Source organism: Bradysia coprophila, unplaced genomic scaffold (assembly GCF_014529535.1).
Source record: "Bradysia coprophila strain Holo2 unplaced genomic scaffold, BU_Bcop_v1 contig_232, whole genome shotgun sequence".
NCBI lineage: Eukaryota > Metazoa > Arthropoda > Insecta > Diptera > Sciaridae > Bradysia > Bradysia coprophila.
Window position 1 is genome coordinate 16240234 of NW_023503493.1, and position 12926 is coordinate 16253159.

The 12926-nt window shown below is 36.5% G+C and overlaps 3 protein-coding genes across 4 annotated transcripts; all 3 read left to right on the plus strand.

Moving 5' to 3' along the window:
• Positions 1–217: 217 nt before the first annotated feature.
• Positions 218–10155, plus strand: LOC119076990. Of its 2 annotated transcripts, XM_037184096.1 has the most exons (5): positions 218–363; positions 423–499; positions 530–726; positions 783–1162; positions 9998–10155. In XM_037184096.1, exons 1-4 carry the CDS (start codon positions 319–321, stop codon positions 1154–1156), a joined length of 693 nt encoding a protein of 230 aa, XP_037039991.1. In that variant the 5' UTR covers positions 218–318; the 3' UTR covers positions 1157–1162; positions 9998–10155. The 2 variants fall into 2 exon arrangements, with proteins under 2 accessions (XP_037039991.1, XP_037039992.1); XM_037184097.1 differs by lacking the exons at positions 218–363; positions 423–499; positions 530–726; positions 783–1162; positions 9998–10155 and adding exons at positions 5157–5280; positions 5350–5620; positions 5695–6141.
• On the plus strand, positions 8597–9570 carry LOC119075558. Its single transcript, XM_037182026.1, has 3 exons — positions 8597–8746; positions 8872–9080; positions 9153–9570. The coding sequence occupies exons 1-3, from the start codon at positions 8705–8707 to the stop codon at positions 9568–9570; spliced, it is 669 nt and encodes a 222-aa protein (XP_037037921.1). The 5' UTR covers positions 8597–8704.
• Positions 10156–10966: 811 nt separating the features above from the next.
• LOC119076991 lies at positions 10967–11958 on the plus strand. Its single transcript, XM_037184098.1, has 3 exons — positions 10967–11099; positions 11167–11374; positions 11431–11958. Exons 1-3 carry the CDS (start codon positions 11061–11063, stop codon positions 11865–11867), a joined length of 684 nt encoding a protein of 227 aa, XP_037039993.1. The 5' UTR covers positions 10967–11060; the 3' UTR covers positions 11868–11958.
• The last annotated feature ends 968 nt before the right edge of the window (positions 11959–12926 follow it).

Genomic DNA, 12926 nt, shown 5'->3' on the forward strand with positions numbered 1-12926 from the left:
TAAGTAAGGATGTTAACTTGACACCTCTCGTATCCGCCCTTGAAGACGAGTAGTATTCAACACGGCGGTCTGACAAGAACACTTGATCAAAGACAAATATTGAATACAAAAAAATATATATGAATTTATTAGAATTAAACAAGCTGAAAACAAAGAGCGAAAAAATTCGATCGATTTCGCATATGCATTTTTGTGTACTCTGTATACTGTTTGCTCAGATGTGGATGATGTAGAGAATTTTTTAATTTAAATAACATTTGGATCGATTTTTATTCTTAGTCAGTTTTTATTAAGCAAGGACAAGACAACGATATCACAATGAGAATTTTCTTAATTGTTCTTTTATATGTGGCAACAGTAAGATTTTTCAACTTTAAAATTTCAAATTTTATTTCAATCTGTTTTCAAACAAACAGTCGCATGCCGTACCGATTGGTGGTCTCCTCGGAAGTTTGACCAGCAGCGTGCCAATTATTGGCTCGACTGGAGGTTCGAGTGGAGCTTCGACTGGAGGTTCGAGTGGTTGTTCAGGCGGTCTTCTTGGAGGTCTTACAAACAACTTACCGATTGTTGGAACGGGTGGTGGCGGCTCGGGTGGTCTGCTCGCCGAAGTGACGCAAGCACTTCCTATCGGCGGAGATTCGGGACTTCTCGGAAATCTTGTCGGTGATGTGACAAATATCATCGGAGATCTGACAAAAATTCTTCCAGTCGGTGATCTTCTTGGTGACTTTGTTGAAATTTTACTTAAAATCAATTTTCCTGTTACATTTTTTTTAAAGGTGGTAGCTCCGTTGCTGGCGGAACCGGAGGAGGACCTTTGGGCAATTTATTAACAGCCCCATTTGCAGTCGGGATGCTCTTCATTACAGCACTCCTGCCATCGATACTTCCCTTCCTCATTCCTGTAATTGAAAGACTTGTACCAATAGCCACTCAAATTTTAACTCCCTTAGTCCCGCAAGTAGTTTCAATTATAACTCAATGCGGCCCAGCGCTTTTCCCTATTATCAAGCCATTTTTACCATATCTTGTACCACTTTACTTGCGATTACTTCCGCATTTTATCGCTATTGCACCAGATATGGTACCTTCATTGTTACAAGCGTTGCTTGGAGTGCAAAATTTGTTACCAGCTGCATTGCCCGCACCGTAAAAGAATGCTTTGGTTCACGTTGTGCGTTTCAAAATTAAAAAGAGTTTTTCGTGTTTTTTTGATAATTAATAAATGAAATATGAAGCGCCAACAGATTCACGAGTTTTGTATCATCATATTGTTATGTGAGTGTAAGATGTTACATTTTCCGATTACTGAAAGCACCTAGCAGGGTAATAGAAACACCTTTTTTTTTCTTAATGTTATTGGTATTATTTGGTTAATGGTATTATTGGTACTAAGGCTTGGAACAGGTCAGGTCTGACCTGTTTTATTTCAGGTTGACCTGAACCTGATCTTGACCTGAACTTGATTTTTAAACTTCAGGTTTGACCTGAACCTGAAATAGCTTGACCTGAATCTGACCTGAATATATCAGGTTTGTTCATTTCAGGTTCAGGTCAGGTCAAACCTGACCTGTTCCGAGCATTAATTGGTACCAAAATACTACTCTTAAATGTGGTGAAACATCTATTACCCTACTAGGTCTTTGGCTTACTGCAAGGAGGAAGGAATTATTCACATAAAAGTAGTCAAAAATTCTCGAGATCCTTAAACTCTCATCATTTACAAGAATTCTGCATTTGTTTAACTGTGATAATCTCGATACAAAATATTATGTTTTCAGTATAACAATTTAACAAATTAAAAATGTTGATAACAACTAGACTACAAGCGTGAAACCCGCTCGAATCGATCAAGTAGAATGGCCGATGTCCGTTTCCTTTCATCACAGCAGGGCTGTACTTTCACACATAATTACAAAATAATAATCGTTATAATTAACGAAAATTGAGAAATTTGAAAAAAGTTGAGACGAAACTTCTTCTCAAATTTAACAAGTTGATGTCATTGCACTCAAAGAAACTGGTGTCGGGGAATCTCGCACACGCGATCATAGTATGCGTCCTTTTACGACATGTAACGAAAAGTCATGACTGTGCGAGATTCACCACTTAGAGGTGAATCTCGCACACCATGAATTTGTGTGGTGTGCGAGATTACCCTACCCCAAGAAACTAGGAAATTTACATCTGACTGCGACACCGCTCGGGTTGAGAATCCCGTAATTCATTTAAACAAACAACATAACTTTCTATGAAGCTCAAACCAAAGGTAACCAACGATTTCATCCATTGCACAACAAACGTTATAATTTCTCTAAAGTTTATTGATCGTATCGATTAGATGATATTACAGACTTAGCCGTGCACGGCGGCAATCGTTCTTATTTCGGCTAGCTTAAAACATTGAGCATTAGATCAAGATCATACAAGTTTCTACCATTTAAAAAATGTCTTTAAACATGGTTACGGTACTTGTCATATTTTTGAACGTTTGAGTTTTCTCGGAGGAGTCGACTACATGAATCTGGACAATTCCGGTGGCTATCGAAACTTTATATAATTTGGAACCAAACGATGAGGCCACATTTAAAAAAAAAAAAATTCAAATAAAAATTTATTATCGAAAGTGTAGATTGCTATTATTGGTATTAAAAAAACTACTCTTTTTGACATGGTAAAACGTCTATTACTCTGCTAGGTGCTTTGATTACGGTATAAGTATGACAACCGTCAGCTGAAAAATAATTACATTTTAACTCGACGGATTTTAGTAAAACAAACTGACAGTGTGTAACGAACGATCCTGAGACCCAGAAAAGTAATTAGTTTTTCAATCGGACCAATATTTGCCGAGAGATAAGACTTTGGAAAAAGTTTTTTTACGTATTGATCTTATCACGATTTCAAAGTCTTATCGCTCGGCAGATATCAGTCCGATTGTAAAAGTAATTACTTTACCGGAGTCCTGAGATCGCGCACTTCACAGACTACACTCTGTCACTTTGTTTACATTCAAAATGACCCGAGATGAATGGGTTCAAATCCTGATCAAAGTAAAAAAATAAATTTAATTTCAACTGAACAAATACAATTTTCCATCTCAGAATGAACAAAACAAATAAATCGGACTGAATATATCAACATATAAATGTTGGAAAAATGTTGAAAATGCGACGGTGCGTCGATTCTATCGAAAGATTATTTTCGATAGATTAATGGAACTAGGCCCCACGCGAGTCAGGTCCCTTGACTGGAAATTTAATTGATCTATTTTTAATCAATTTCATTTTATTTTCTGTTGTTAAACTTCCGAGACATCACAAATAACTGATATAAAAACCTTCGCTTGAGTACAAATTCTTTCGAATAGTACTTTTTCTGTTCTCAATTTCCTTGAAAATTTGCGGCAAGATTTTTAATCAACCATAAACCATAAATTAAATACAAGTACTCGTGTGAATTACAGCCCTAGCTTCACACTGGCCGCAAACTTCCCACTCGTATGAGTTGACTACTCATTGAGTTGTACATTATTCTGTTTCATAGTCTTATTGCTAACGTTAATCGGGGTAGGGTAATCTCGCACACCACACAAATTCATGGTGTGCGAGATTCACCTCTAAGTGGTGAATCTCGCACAGTCATGACTTTTCGTTACATGTCGTAAAAGGACGCATACTATGATCGCGTGTGCGAGATTCCCCGACACCCGTTAATCAGAAGTAAGTGATTCGAATGTAGAAAGATTAGAGGACTCTTTCACTTTGGTACAAAATGAAACAAATTCGATAGACGTTCTTCTCTTGCTTTTATGTACAAAAGGAAAAAACTTACAACATTCATAAAACCTTTAAACGTGAAAAAATATAACAGATCTCGCTTCGCTCTGGTCGCAAATTTCACACTAGTGTGAGTTTTAAAGTTTTCTGATTAATTGTTTTTTAATGTCATTCGATACACTTGAATAACGATTCAAAAATTGGTTTTTCATAATATTTTCTACATTTTTTATGTCACAGCGTGAAATCTGCTAATTTTGCCTGTGATAGCTCACTATCACCGTAATAGCTGAATATCACGCGATAGCTGACTAGCGTGGTAGCATGGATCTCTCTCACTTGTTTCTCTCGTCTTTCATGTCCTATCAAAACGACACATTGGAACCATTTTTGTATCGTACATCGTGTCGCTGTCATGGTTGGTTCATTGGTTCAGCCTGTGACGATTGTTTTTCGCTGTTTGAAATGACTCACACAACGAAGGGTGAGTGGGACTCCGACGGGTCGACTAGGTGCTCATCTCACTTTCGGATTCGTTGTCAATGTTTATATTAACGCGTTAGTCAATATTTCAATGTTAAATTAGCCGTGTAATGATGCCATTGTAATGACCAAAGCCAGTTAGCAACGGCCGTTGGCTTTTAAGTAAATAAATAAATAAACAGACAAAATCAAAATCAAAGTAATCTTAGTAATTGGTTGATAATTACTCAATTACTGACTTACAGTCGAGAGTATTAATCTTTCGAAAAAAATTAGATTTAAATCCAAAGCATTTGGTACGATACGTAATCCGAACAAGATCTGGTCGAGTCAGAGGTGTTATAACCTGTTGACTGTTCTTTAGGAGGCAAAAAAATTTCAGAACAGTACTGAATCGGTTTTGTTAGAAAGTCAAGCGCTATCTTCAGTTTTCGATCGTGTTGAATCTAGTGCTCCTTCTGAGCTGAACATTTCAAATGATTGTAAGTGTTTTCTATTGCAGGTAGCCACTAGATTCACTAGACTTCTTAGTGTTGTGTCTCTTGAAGCATTACCCAACACAGCACTGAGAAGTTCCAAATAATGCCTAAAGCCACTAGAAATATTTAGTGGATTATTTTTGATATAAGGGAGTGTATTAGCCCAAGCTTGTCGCTCTTTTCTCGTAGTTTTAAATAACAGATACCTATAGTGTTTAAAGTTTTTAAATAAGCCGCCAACAATATGCCGCCATCCGTGATGTATTTCGCAGTTTATAATAAAAAGTTTATCTAGCAAACAACAAATCCATTTGAACAAAAACAAATAATTCTACGAAACGATTAAAAAAAATTCGATGTGCGTATTATGCATGCTGTTAAACGCTTCATATTCCACTGTTTGATCAGATGTAGCGATATTAATGTTTGAAACGATTTTATTTTTAGTCAGTCTTCATTGAACGAGTAAGAATAGAAAATCGAAAAATAAAAAAATGATAAAAATTTTATTAATTATTCTTGTATATACGCATATAGTGAGTAAACCGACATTTAGTCACTTAAAGTTTGAAATTAATTCTGAATGAAATCTATCAAACAAACAGAGTTACGGTAGACTTGCTGCACCTCCTGCTGGATTTTTAGGGCAACGCCTAACCTCTAAACATGCTACAAAATATCTTCCTGTACAAGTGACAAAGCCTTCTACAGATGTGACAGTAAATTCTCCTGCCGACATTGTGGCACAAATTCTTCCTGTTGAAGATGTGATTCCAATTCTTCCTGCTGACGATGTGGCGCAAATTCTTCCTGTCGATGAAGTGGCAAAAATTGTTGAAGGTGTGACACAATTTGTGACAAAACTGCCCCCAACTGGCGGACTTCTCGGTAATGTTGTCTAAATAACTTAAAGAAAATTCATCTGAAAATTACTTTTTTTTTTATATAAAAAGGTGATAATAGCGGAACCGCATCAGGACCATTGGTCAATTTAATAACAGCTCCATGTGCATTGGTGATGCTCTTGCTCACATCACTTTTGCCAACGATACTTGCCTTCCTCACTCCTGTAATTGAAAGAATTGCCCCATTAGTCAATCCGATTGTAACTCACTTAGCCCCTACTATAGGATCGCTTATAAATCAAGTCGGTCCGGCAATATTCCCTATTCTCGAGCCATTTTTACCCTCCCTTATACCAGTTTACTTACGATTACTTCCGCATTTTATCGCTACTGTACCTGAAATGCTTCCTTCCTTGGTACAATTGTTGCTTGGAGGGCAAGGTGAATTATCAGCTGCATTGCCCTTAGCACCGTAAAAAATCATTCCGGTGCTCGTAGTTTGCAAACTTAAAGAAATAAAGAAAATTCAAAACGCCGAAAAACATATTAGTTTCATGTCGACATAATGTTATATATGTAGTTACAACACACTTCACGCATGAGTGGTACTCACATGTTGGGATAAAAGAAAAAAGTCATGCACTGTTCCTTCGCATTAACATAGAAAATATTTGAATAGATTTCATTAATACATAAGTCATGCTTTCTTGATGTGAGTTACAACACACAAATTTGGATACTTTTAGATATCTGACATGTGACTGTTAATGCTAGGAGCAGTGCTATGACATATGTATAAATTCATTGGTTTGCGTATTATATGTTTTCATCTACATGTCTCGATTTCATCAGAGCAAAATTTTTATTTCTAGTCACTCTGCATAGCACTGCTCCTAGCACGAACACTCATTTTTCCAACGTACTTTTATTCACACCAAGAAATCGTGATTCCTGTCTTTACGAAAGAAATGCAATTCCCTATTTTGATTGCATGAGCCTAGAAATTTCTCTTGTGTTCATGCTAGAAGCAGAGCTTTGTTTTTGCAGACTTTTGACACGTCGTAAAAGGTCAACCGCAAAAAGTGACGAAGACTGCTGCACAAACATGTCAGGTTCCTGTTGAATTTATGACAAAAATTTAGACATCACTAGATATCATTTCTATTTTTCACAAAATTTTGTAACCTAAGTGTAATCTAACACATTGAGACTAATGGTTGATAAAATACTAACTAACCGAATTCAAATTGTAACGCTCATTGTTATAGGGGAATGGTGTTTAGTAAAGAAAACTCAAATGTAATAGATTTTTTGTTTATTTCTAGTTTGTACATTTTGTCTTGTCATAAAATTGCTAATGTCAGCACTCCATTTTTCTGTGAACCAGCATCACTACATTGCTAACTGGAGCTATTCGGTTCATTGTACTAGGTTTCATCAGAAATAAATGAAATGTAATGAACATTTCTTGGATATTTTAGCAGAGTCAAAACATTATAAAATTAGAGCATAACATGTCAAATGTTATTATTATTACCCTACACAGATCAAAAAATTTAAATAAAACGCCGTGAGTTAGACTGATTGAATTGATGCACTCAAACCTCATAAAAGGATGTTCATATACCAGGGTATTGTATGGGGTTGAGTAAGTTTAATGAATGAATATTGATGTGAAGGGGGATATCTCGAATTATTAACTTCGATGGTGCCAATGCCGCTGTATCCTGTTTTTGTTGATATCGTGATTCTTTTTAATTCTCTTTGTTTTTTTTTTAGTTTTCTTTTATCGGATCGAACCTGTTTTCTATTGGTTCATATGTAAGAACTCTGCTAAGCAAAAGTTGTCATAGTCGACTGCTCTCAAATAGTGTGTTGCAGTTGTGTGACACACTGTCAAGTTTCAGTACAACATACCAACATACAGTGTTAAAAGAGCGTAAAAACCAAAGTTTTGAAAGAACAGGTTAAGACAACCACCAAGGCAGGTGACACCAAATTTCATAAACAGATTGTGTGAGAAATCAACTTGAAGAAAATATTTTTCTCGAAAATTCAGAAATTTGTTTTTGTTAAGTTCCATTTTACATATAAACTTCACAGCCGTTGACGCAATTGTGTGTCACCGCCCTCGTGATCAACTGAGCGTTGTCTTAACCTGTTCTTTCATAACCTTGGTAAAAACAGGGGAAAAAACCAGTTAATATGATCGAGGTCGATGGGTGATATGTCAAAATTTGTATGTAAAAAGGGAAAAAATCCATTTAATTCAACTGATCTCGATGTGATATGTTAAAACTTCGACTCTCTTTTAACGCTTTTAACACTGTATTTACAAGTGTCAAATTTTACTCTATCTGTCAAGTGTCAAATTTTACTCTATTTGACAAGTGTCAAATTTGGAGGCTTTAATGATAAAGATGCTTTCAGTCTCAAATAAATTCATCCGTTTACACAAAAATGTTCATCCGTGTGTGTGTTTTAACAATAGCGAAATTGTGAGAACACGCCTTTTCTACCACGTGCTCTATTGTTAAAACACATCTGTCAAGTACACAGATGAACTAAACGGACGACTCTGAATTGGGCTTAAGAGCTACCGCTTCGGATTGTATGTTTAACTCAAACAACGAATACAAGTCAACCATTTGTACATTCATGTGATTTCATCAGCCCCAGAATATTTTCTATGTTCATGCTAGAAGCAGTACATAGTACCACTCATGCTTGAAGTGCGTTGACTCTGCTTCAAAAGACAAAAGGTAGCTTTGTTTCGGGAACGGCGTTGAGTTAATATAATTGCGCGAATGAAAGTACTTATCTTGTTCTTGTTCTCGAACACAGAAGAACATGGAAAAAATCTAAACGACGACAGCCAGACAAGTACACCTGATCAAAAACAAACAGATAAAAAATATATTTTAAAAACATTTGTATTAGAAGTAGACGCGCCTGAAAACAAGATATGTGGATAGCCGATCTTTGCGTATGCATTTCTTGTTTACATTTCATATTCAACTATTTGATCAAATGTAATGTTAAAAACGTTTAAGTTTAATTTCCACATTTTCATTTTTAGTCAATTCTTGTTACGCAAGGATAAAACATCGACATTATGAGAATCTTACTTATTGTTCTTATGTATTATGCGGCTACCGTAAGTACAAACTTTTGTAGTAAGGCGGACCAAAGACTTCACATTCAATCGCCAGACAATGCCACAACTTTTTTTTTGCGAGTTCAAATTCAAAATTGATTTAAATTATGGTATTGAACAAACAGACATATGCGGTACCGCTTAGCGCCCTTCTTGGAGGCTTGACAAATAACCGACCACGTTATGGCTCGACTGGTGGTTCGAGTATTTCGGGAGGCCTTCTTAAAACGGCTACAAACAGCGCATCTGGAACGGGCAGTTCGGGCGGTCTTATTGGTGGTCTCCTTGGAGCAAAACCTCCTTCTGCACCATCAAAACTCACTCCACTCGAAGATGTGCCGAAGGTCAACGTTCTTCCTGCTGCCACCCAGCTTCCTGAAGCTAGTCCTGTCGAAATTAAGGTTCGTCCTGTCGAGAGTGTGGCTTCTGTTATAAACGTGCCGTATCCTGTCGAAAATATCGGAGACGTGGCAGTGACAGCAACTAGTGAAACCCTTCCTGTTAAATATGAGCCGAAAACCAGTCCTCCTATCGAAAATGTATCTCCTTCTGTCAATGTCGAAAGTGTTACTGTTACAGTTGACGATGCTACAAAAACCATCGAAACTCCAATTGTAGATGCAACAGACTCTCTTCCCACAAATGCTGTACCGCTAAACGATTTCTCAACAGTTGGATCGGTGGGAGGAAGTTCGGGTGGTCTTCTCGCAGAAGCGACGCAAGCGCTTCCCATCGGCAGCGGTTCCAGTGGACTTCTGACAAATCTCATCGCAGATCTGACAAAAATTCTTCCAGTTGGTCGTCTTCTCGGTAACGTTGCTTAAATTATACCAAAAATCGATCTTCTGGTTACATTTTATTTTTTGAAAAGGTGGTAGCAACGATATTAGCAGAACCACATCAACACCAATTGCAAATTTAATAACAGCTCCATGTGCACTGGTGATAGTGCTCCTCACATCACTTCTGCCAACGATACTTCCCTTCCTCATTCCTGTAATTCAAAGACTTGTGCCATTAGTCAGTCCAATCATAACTCGCTTAGGCCCTACTATAGGCTCTATTATAAATCAAATCGGCCCTGCAATATTTCCTTTTATCAAGCCATTTTTACCCTATCTTGTACCAGTCTACTTACGATTACTTCCGCATTTCATACAAGCAGCACCAGAAATGCTACCTTCATTGTTGCAAGCGTTGCTTGGAGTAAAAAGTCAATTACCAGCTGAATTACCGGCACCGTAAAAAATTATTTCGGTTCACGTTGCTTAGAGTGTCAGGGCGAGGTGCAGCGTTATGAGTATTGGTAGCTCCAATCAAAAAAAGTAATTTCCCTTTGTCAGTGTTTTTGTATTGTTTTTTTTTTTTGAAGTGAACAATGAATAAATTAAATACGAAACGCTCAAAGATGGAAGAGTTTTATTTAGTTCGAGATGCAGTGTGTGTAACGTGTTACTTTCACTTTAGACGACAGTACGATAGCATTTAAAAGTCAGTTTTTGTACTATACTACATCAACATTTACCACATTTACCCACCAAACATAGAGTTGTTTGTCACAATCATAAACACCTGTACCAACAACTAACAAATATTTATATGTGATATGACTCAACTACGGACTCTGAAGATAGTTATTATAAACTGTATAAATACGAAAGCGACTTGTACAACGCCCAATCAAAAGAAAATTTACCAGAACTGACTATGTCAAACATCCTGGGAACATAAAAAAAACCATGTCAGGTGAGGAGGTAGACCAATTCCATTTAAACTCCACCTTTTTCCAAAACACTTGACTATGATGTACATTGTACATATTTCATTTCACATTAGTATGGTTCGGCGGGCTGCGTACATTGTAGAAAATGTTCAATCAAGAAATTAACGCAAATATAATTCAAAATAGTATGCAAATAAGCAATATGGTTCCTCTTTTGTTAACTGAACCGTCTGAATTAGAATGAAAATATGACGCCTTTCTTACTACAGTATTCGCCCTTGAGTAAACAATTCATCTCAAAACAGCGAACTGAAAAACACATCTGAGCATAGCCCAATAATTTGAAAATTTCCATTAGATCAAACTGAAAAAAAAAGTAGATTGCCTATAATTTTCGCTTATGCATTCATTAAATGTTTTAGCAGCTATTTGTGTACTCTTTAAGTATTTGATCAGATGTTAATGCTGAAAAACAATTTAATTTATTACACCCGATTACGTTGTGTCTTCTTATATGATTAATATTTGGAGAATTTTTTTAATTTTTAGTCAGTTTATCTCAAAATTGTAAGGATACAACATCGAGTGAAAATGAGAATTTTGTTGATCGTTCTCGTATATGCGACCATTGTAAGAGCTGGACTATTGTGCTGTTAAAATTTTAAATTTAATCTCAATTGCGTTATTGACCAAACAGACTTACGCCATACCATTGGGTGGTCTTTCTGTACCGGATGTAACACAATCACTTCCTGTACCAGACGTAACAAAAACGCTTCCTGTACCAGACGTAACGAAAACTCTTCCTCTACCAGATGTAACGAATACGCTTCCTCTACCAGATGTATTAAAAAATCTTCCCGTCAATGCATTAACACAAGGTCTCGCTCTTGAGAGTCTTTTAGGTAATGCTAAATGGTTAAAAGTCAATTCTGATACTTACACGATGTTATTTTTAAAGGAGGTGGTCAAGCATGTCCAGAAATAATTGTTTTGCTCGGATCAATTATAGCTAAAGTGGTCGGACCGATGGCTGAACCTCTCACCAAATTACTAACATCTACTACTGGAATTTTGATACTCGTCATCACACCATTGCTGCCAATCTTACTTCCTTTCCTTGTTCCCGTCATTGTAAATCTAGTGCCAGTTCTATTACCAGTATTACCAGTTGTCATTCCCATACTTGTCCCTCTTCTTCCTATACTAATTCCACTAGTGGCACCGCTAGTCCCAATTTTAGTTCCTGTTATCATTCAACTGGTACCTGTATTGCTTCCTCTTCTCATACCACTTTTACCAGTTATTATCCCGTTGTTGCCAGTTTTAATACCACTTCTACCAGCACTGCTTCCCGTACTGTTACAACTGTTGGTTGCATTGCCAGGTGCATTGTAAAGATGCATCTGTGTACCTGCACCATATTAAAGCGGCTACAAACATTTCGATAATATTATGTTATTTTTGTGACCGAATTTAATAAATCAATTACAAACCACCTAAGATTCACGAGTTTCATATCGGTAACTTTTCGCAGCCGTGAGACGGAATCATTGTAACGGTAAATATAACGATGACTTCTGGCTTCTTTGATATCTACTATTACAATTAAGGTTTTTCCCAACTCAGGTGAAACAATAGGTACTTTCATACTTCGGGGTCGAAAATGAGGTCAATTTCATGAAAAATGACATACGTACCTGTCTGGGACGATTGATTGAAGGCACTTTCGCTTGTAGTCCTCCCTTTGTTCGGGCATCAACTCACGAAATTGCCTAAAATCAATTGACACGAAACCTACAACTTTTTCCCTTTGGTTAACAAATAACTATTTCATATGTCCGGTGTCTAAGTTCTTATTCTGTCCACTCAAATGGCGTTTTTATTTAAATATGAAAATTCACAAGTTGTCAGTTTTTCGTATTTTTTTTCCCGAAAATAATTTTCGCTAACGTTGTTTTCATCTCGGGAACAATCTCAAAGCCGAGCGAAATTGCAGTTTGCCAATGCATATAGTGTCATTAATATTTCAAGGCTTTAAGACAATGGCAAATAAAGGATTGATGGGCCTTAAACAGTTAGAATGAAAACAAAACGGACGTCTTTCATTGAAAATTACATTTCTTTTACAGTAATATTTATTTTGTCTTCGAATTTTCTTTCCTTCTCCTTAACAATATTTTTTAAATAATTTTTTTAAAGAGATAAAATTGATAGTTTACTAAAAATTGACTTGTTTTTATTATCTGAGCTACACTCGTTCCAATAAACTAAAAGCAATTAGTGGCTTTCAATTTTTCAATGTAAAATTCACTTCTTCGATCCACAGATGTCTTGTCGTCAAAATTATACAATTCAATATTATGCAAATTACAATTTTACATGCTACATGAGGCGAATATCGTCCTTTTTATAATTCAAGCATTTTCTTCCTCACACCCATTCACTCTCACAGTA

Excerpts from the sequence above, each read along its gene's own strand:
- LOC119075558 (XM_037182026.1), top strand. The coding sequence starts at position 8,705 with ATGAGAATCTTACTTATTGTTCTTATGTATTATGCGGCTACC. Across the intron at positions 8,747-8,871 it reads TTATGTATTATGCGGCTACC|ACATATGCGGTACCGCTTAG; the intron begins GTAAGTACAAAC and ends TTGAACAAACAG. Across the intron at positions 9,081-9,152 it reads AAACTCACTCCACTCGAAGA|TCCTGTCGAGAGTGTGGCTT; the intron begins TGTGCCGAAGGT and ends AATTAAGGTTCG.
- LOC119076991 (XM_037184098.1), top strand. The coding sequence starts at position 11,061 with ATGAGAATTTTGTTGATCGTTCTCGTATATGCGACCATT. Across the intron at positions 11,100-11,166 it reads TTCTCGTATATGCGACCATT|ACTTACGCCATACCATTGGG; the intron begins GTAAGAGCTGGA and ends TTGACCAAACAG. Across the intron at positions 11,375-11,430 it reads CGCTCTTGAGAGTCTTTTAG|GAGGTGGTCAAGCATGTCCA; the intron begins GTAATGCTAAAT and ends TTATTTTTAAAG.
- LOC119076990 (XM_037184096.1), top strand. The coding sequence starts at position 319 with ATGAGAATTTTCTTAATTGTTCTTTTATATGTGGCAACAGTAAGA. Across the intron at positions 364-422 it reads TATATGTGGCAACAGTAAGA|GCCGTACCGATTGGTGGTCT; the intron begins TTTTTCAACTTT and ends AAACAGTCGCAT. Across the intron at positions 727-782 it reads TCCAGTCGGTGATCTTCTTG|GTGGTAGCTCCGTTGCTGGC; the intron begins GTGACTTTGTTG and ends TTTTTTTTAAAG.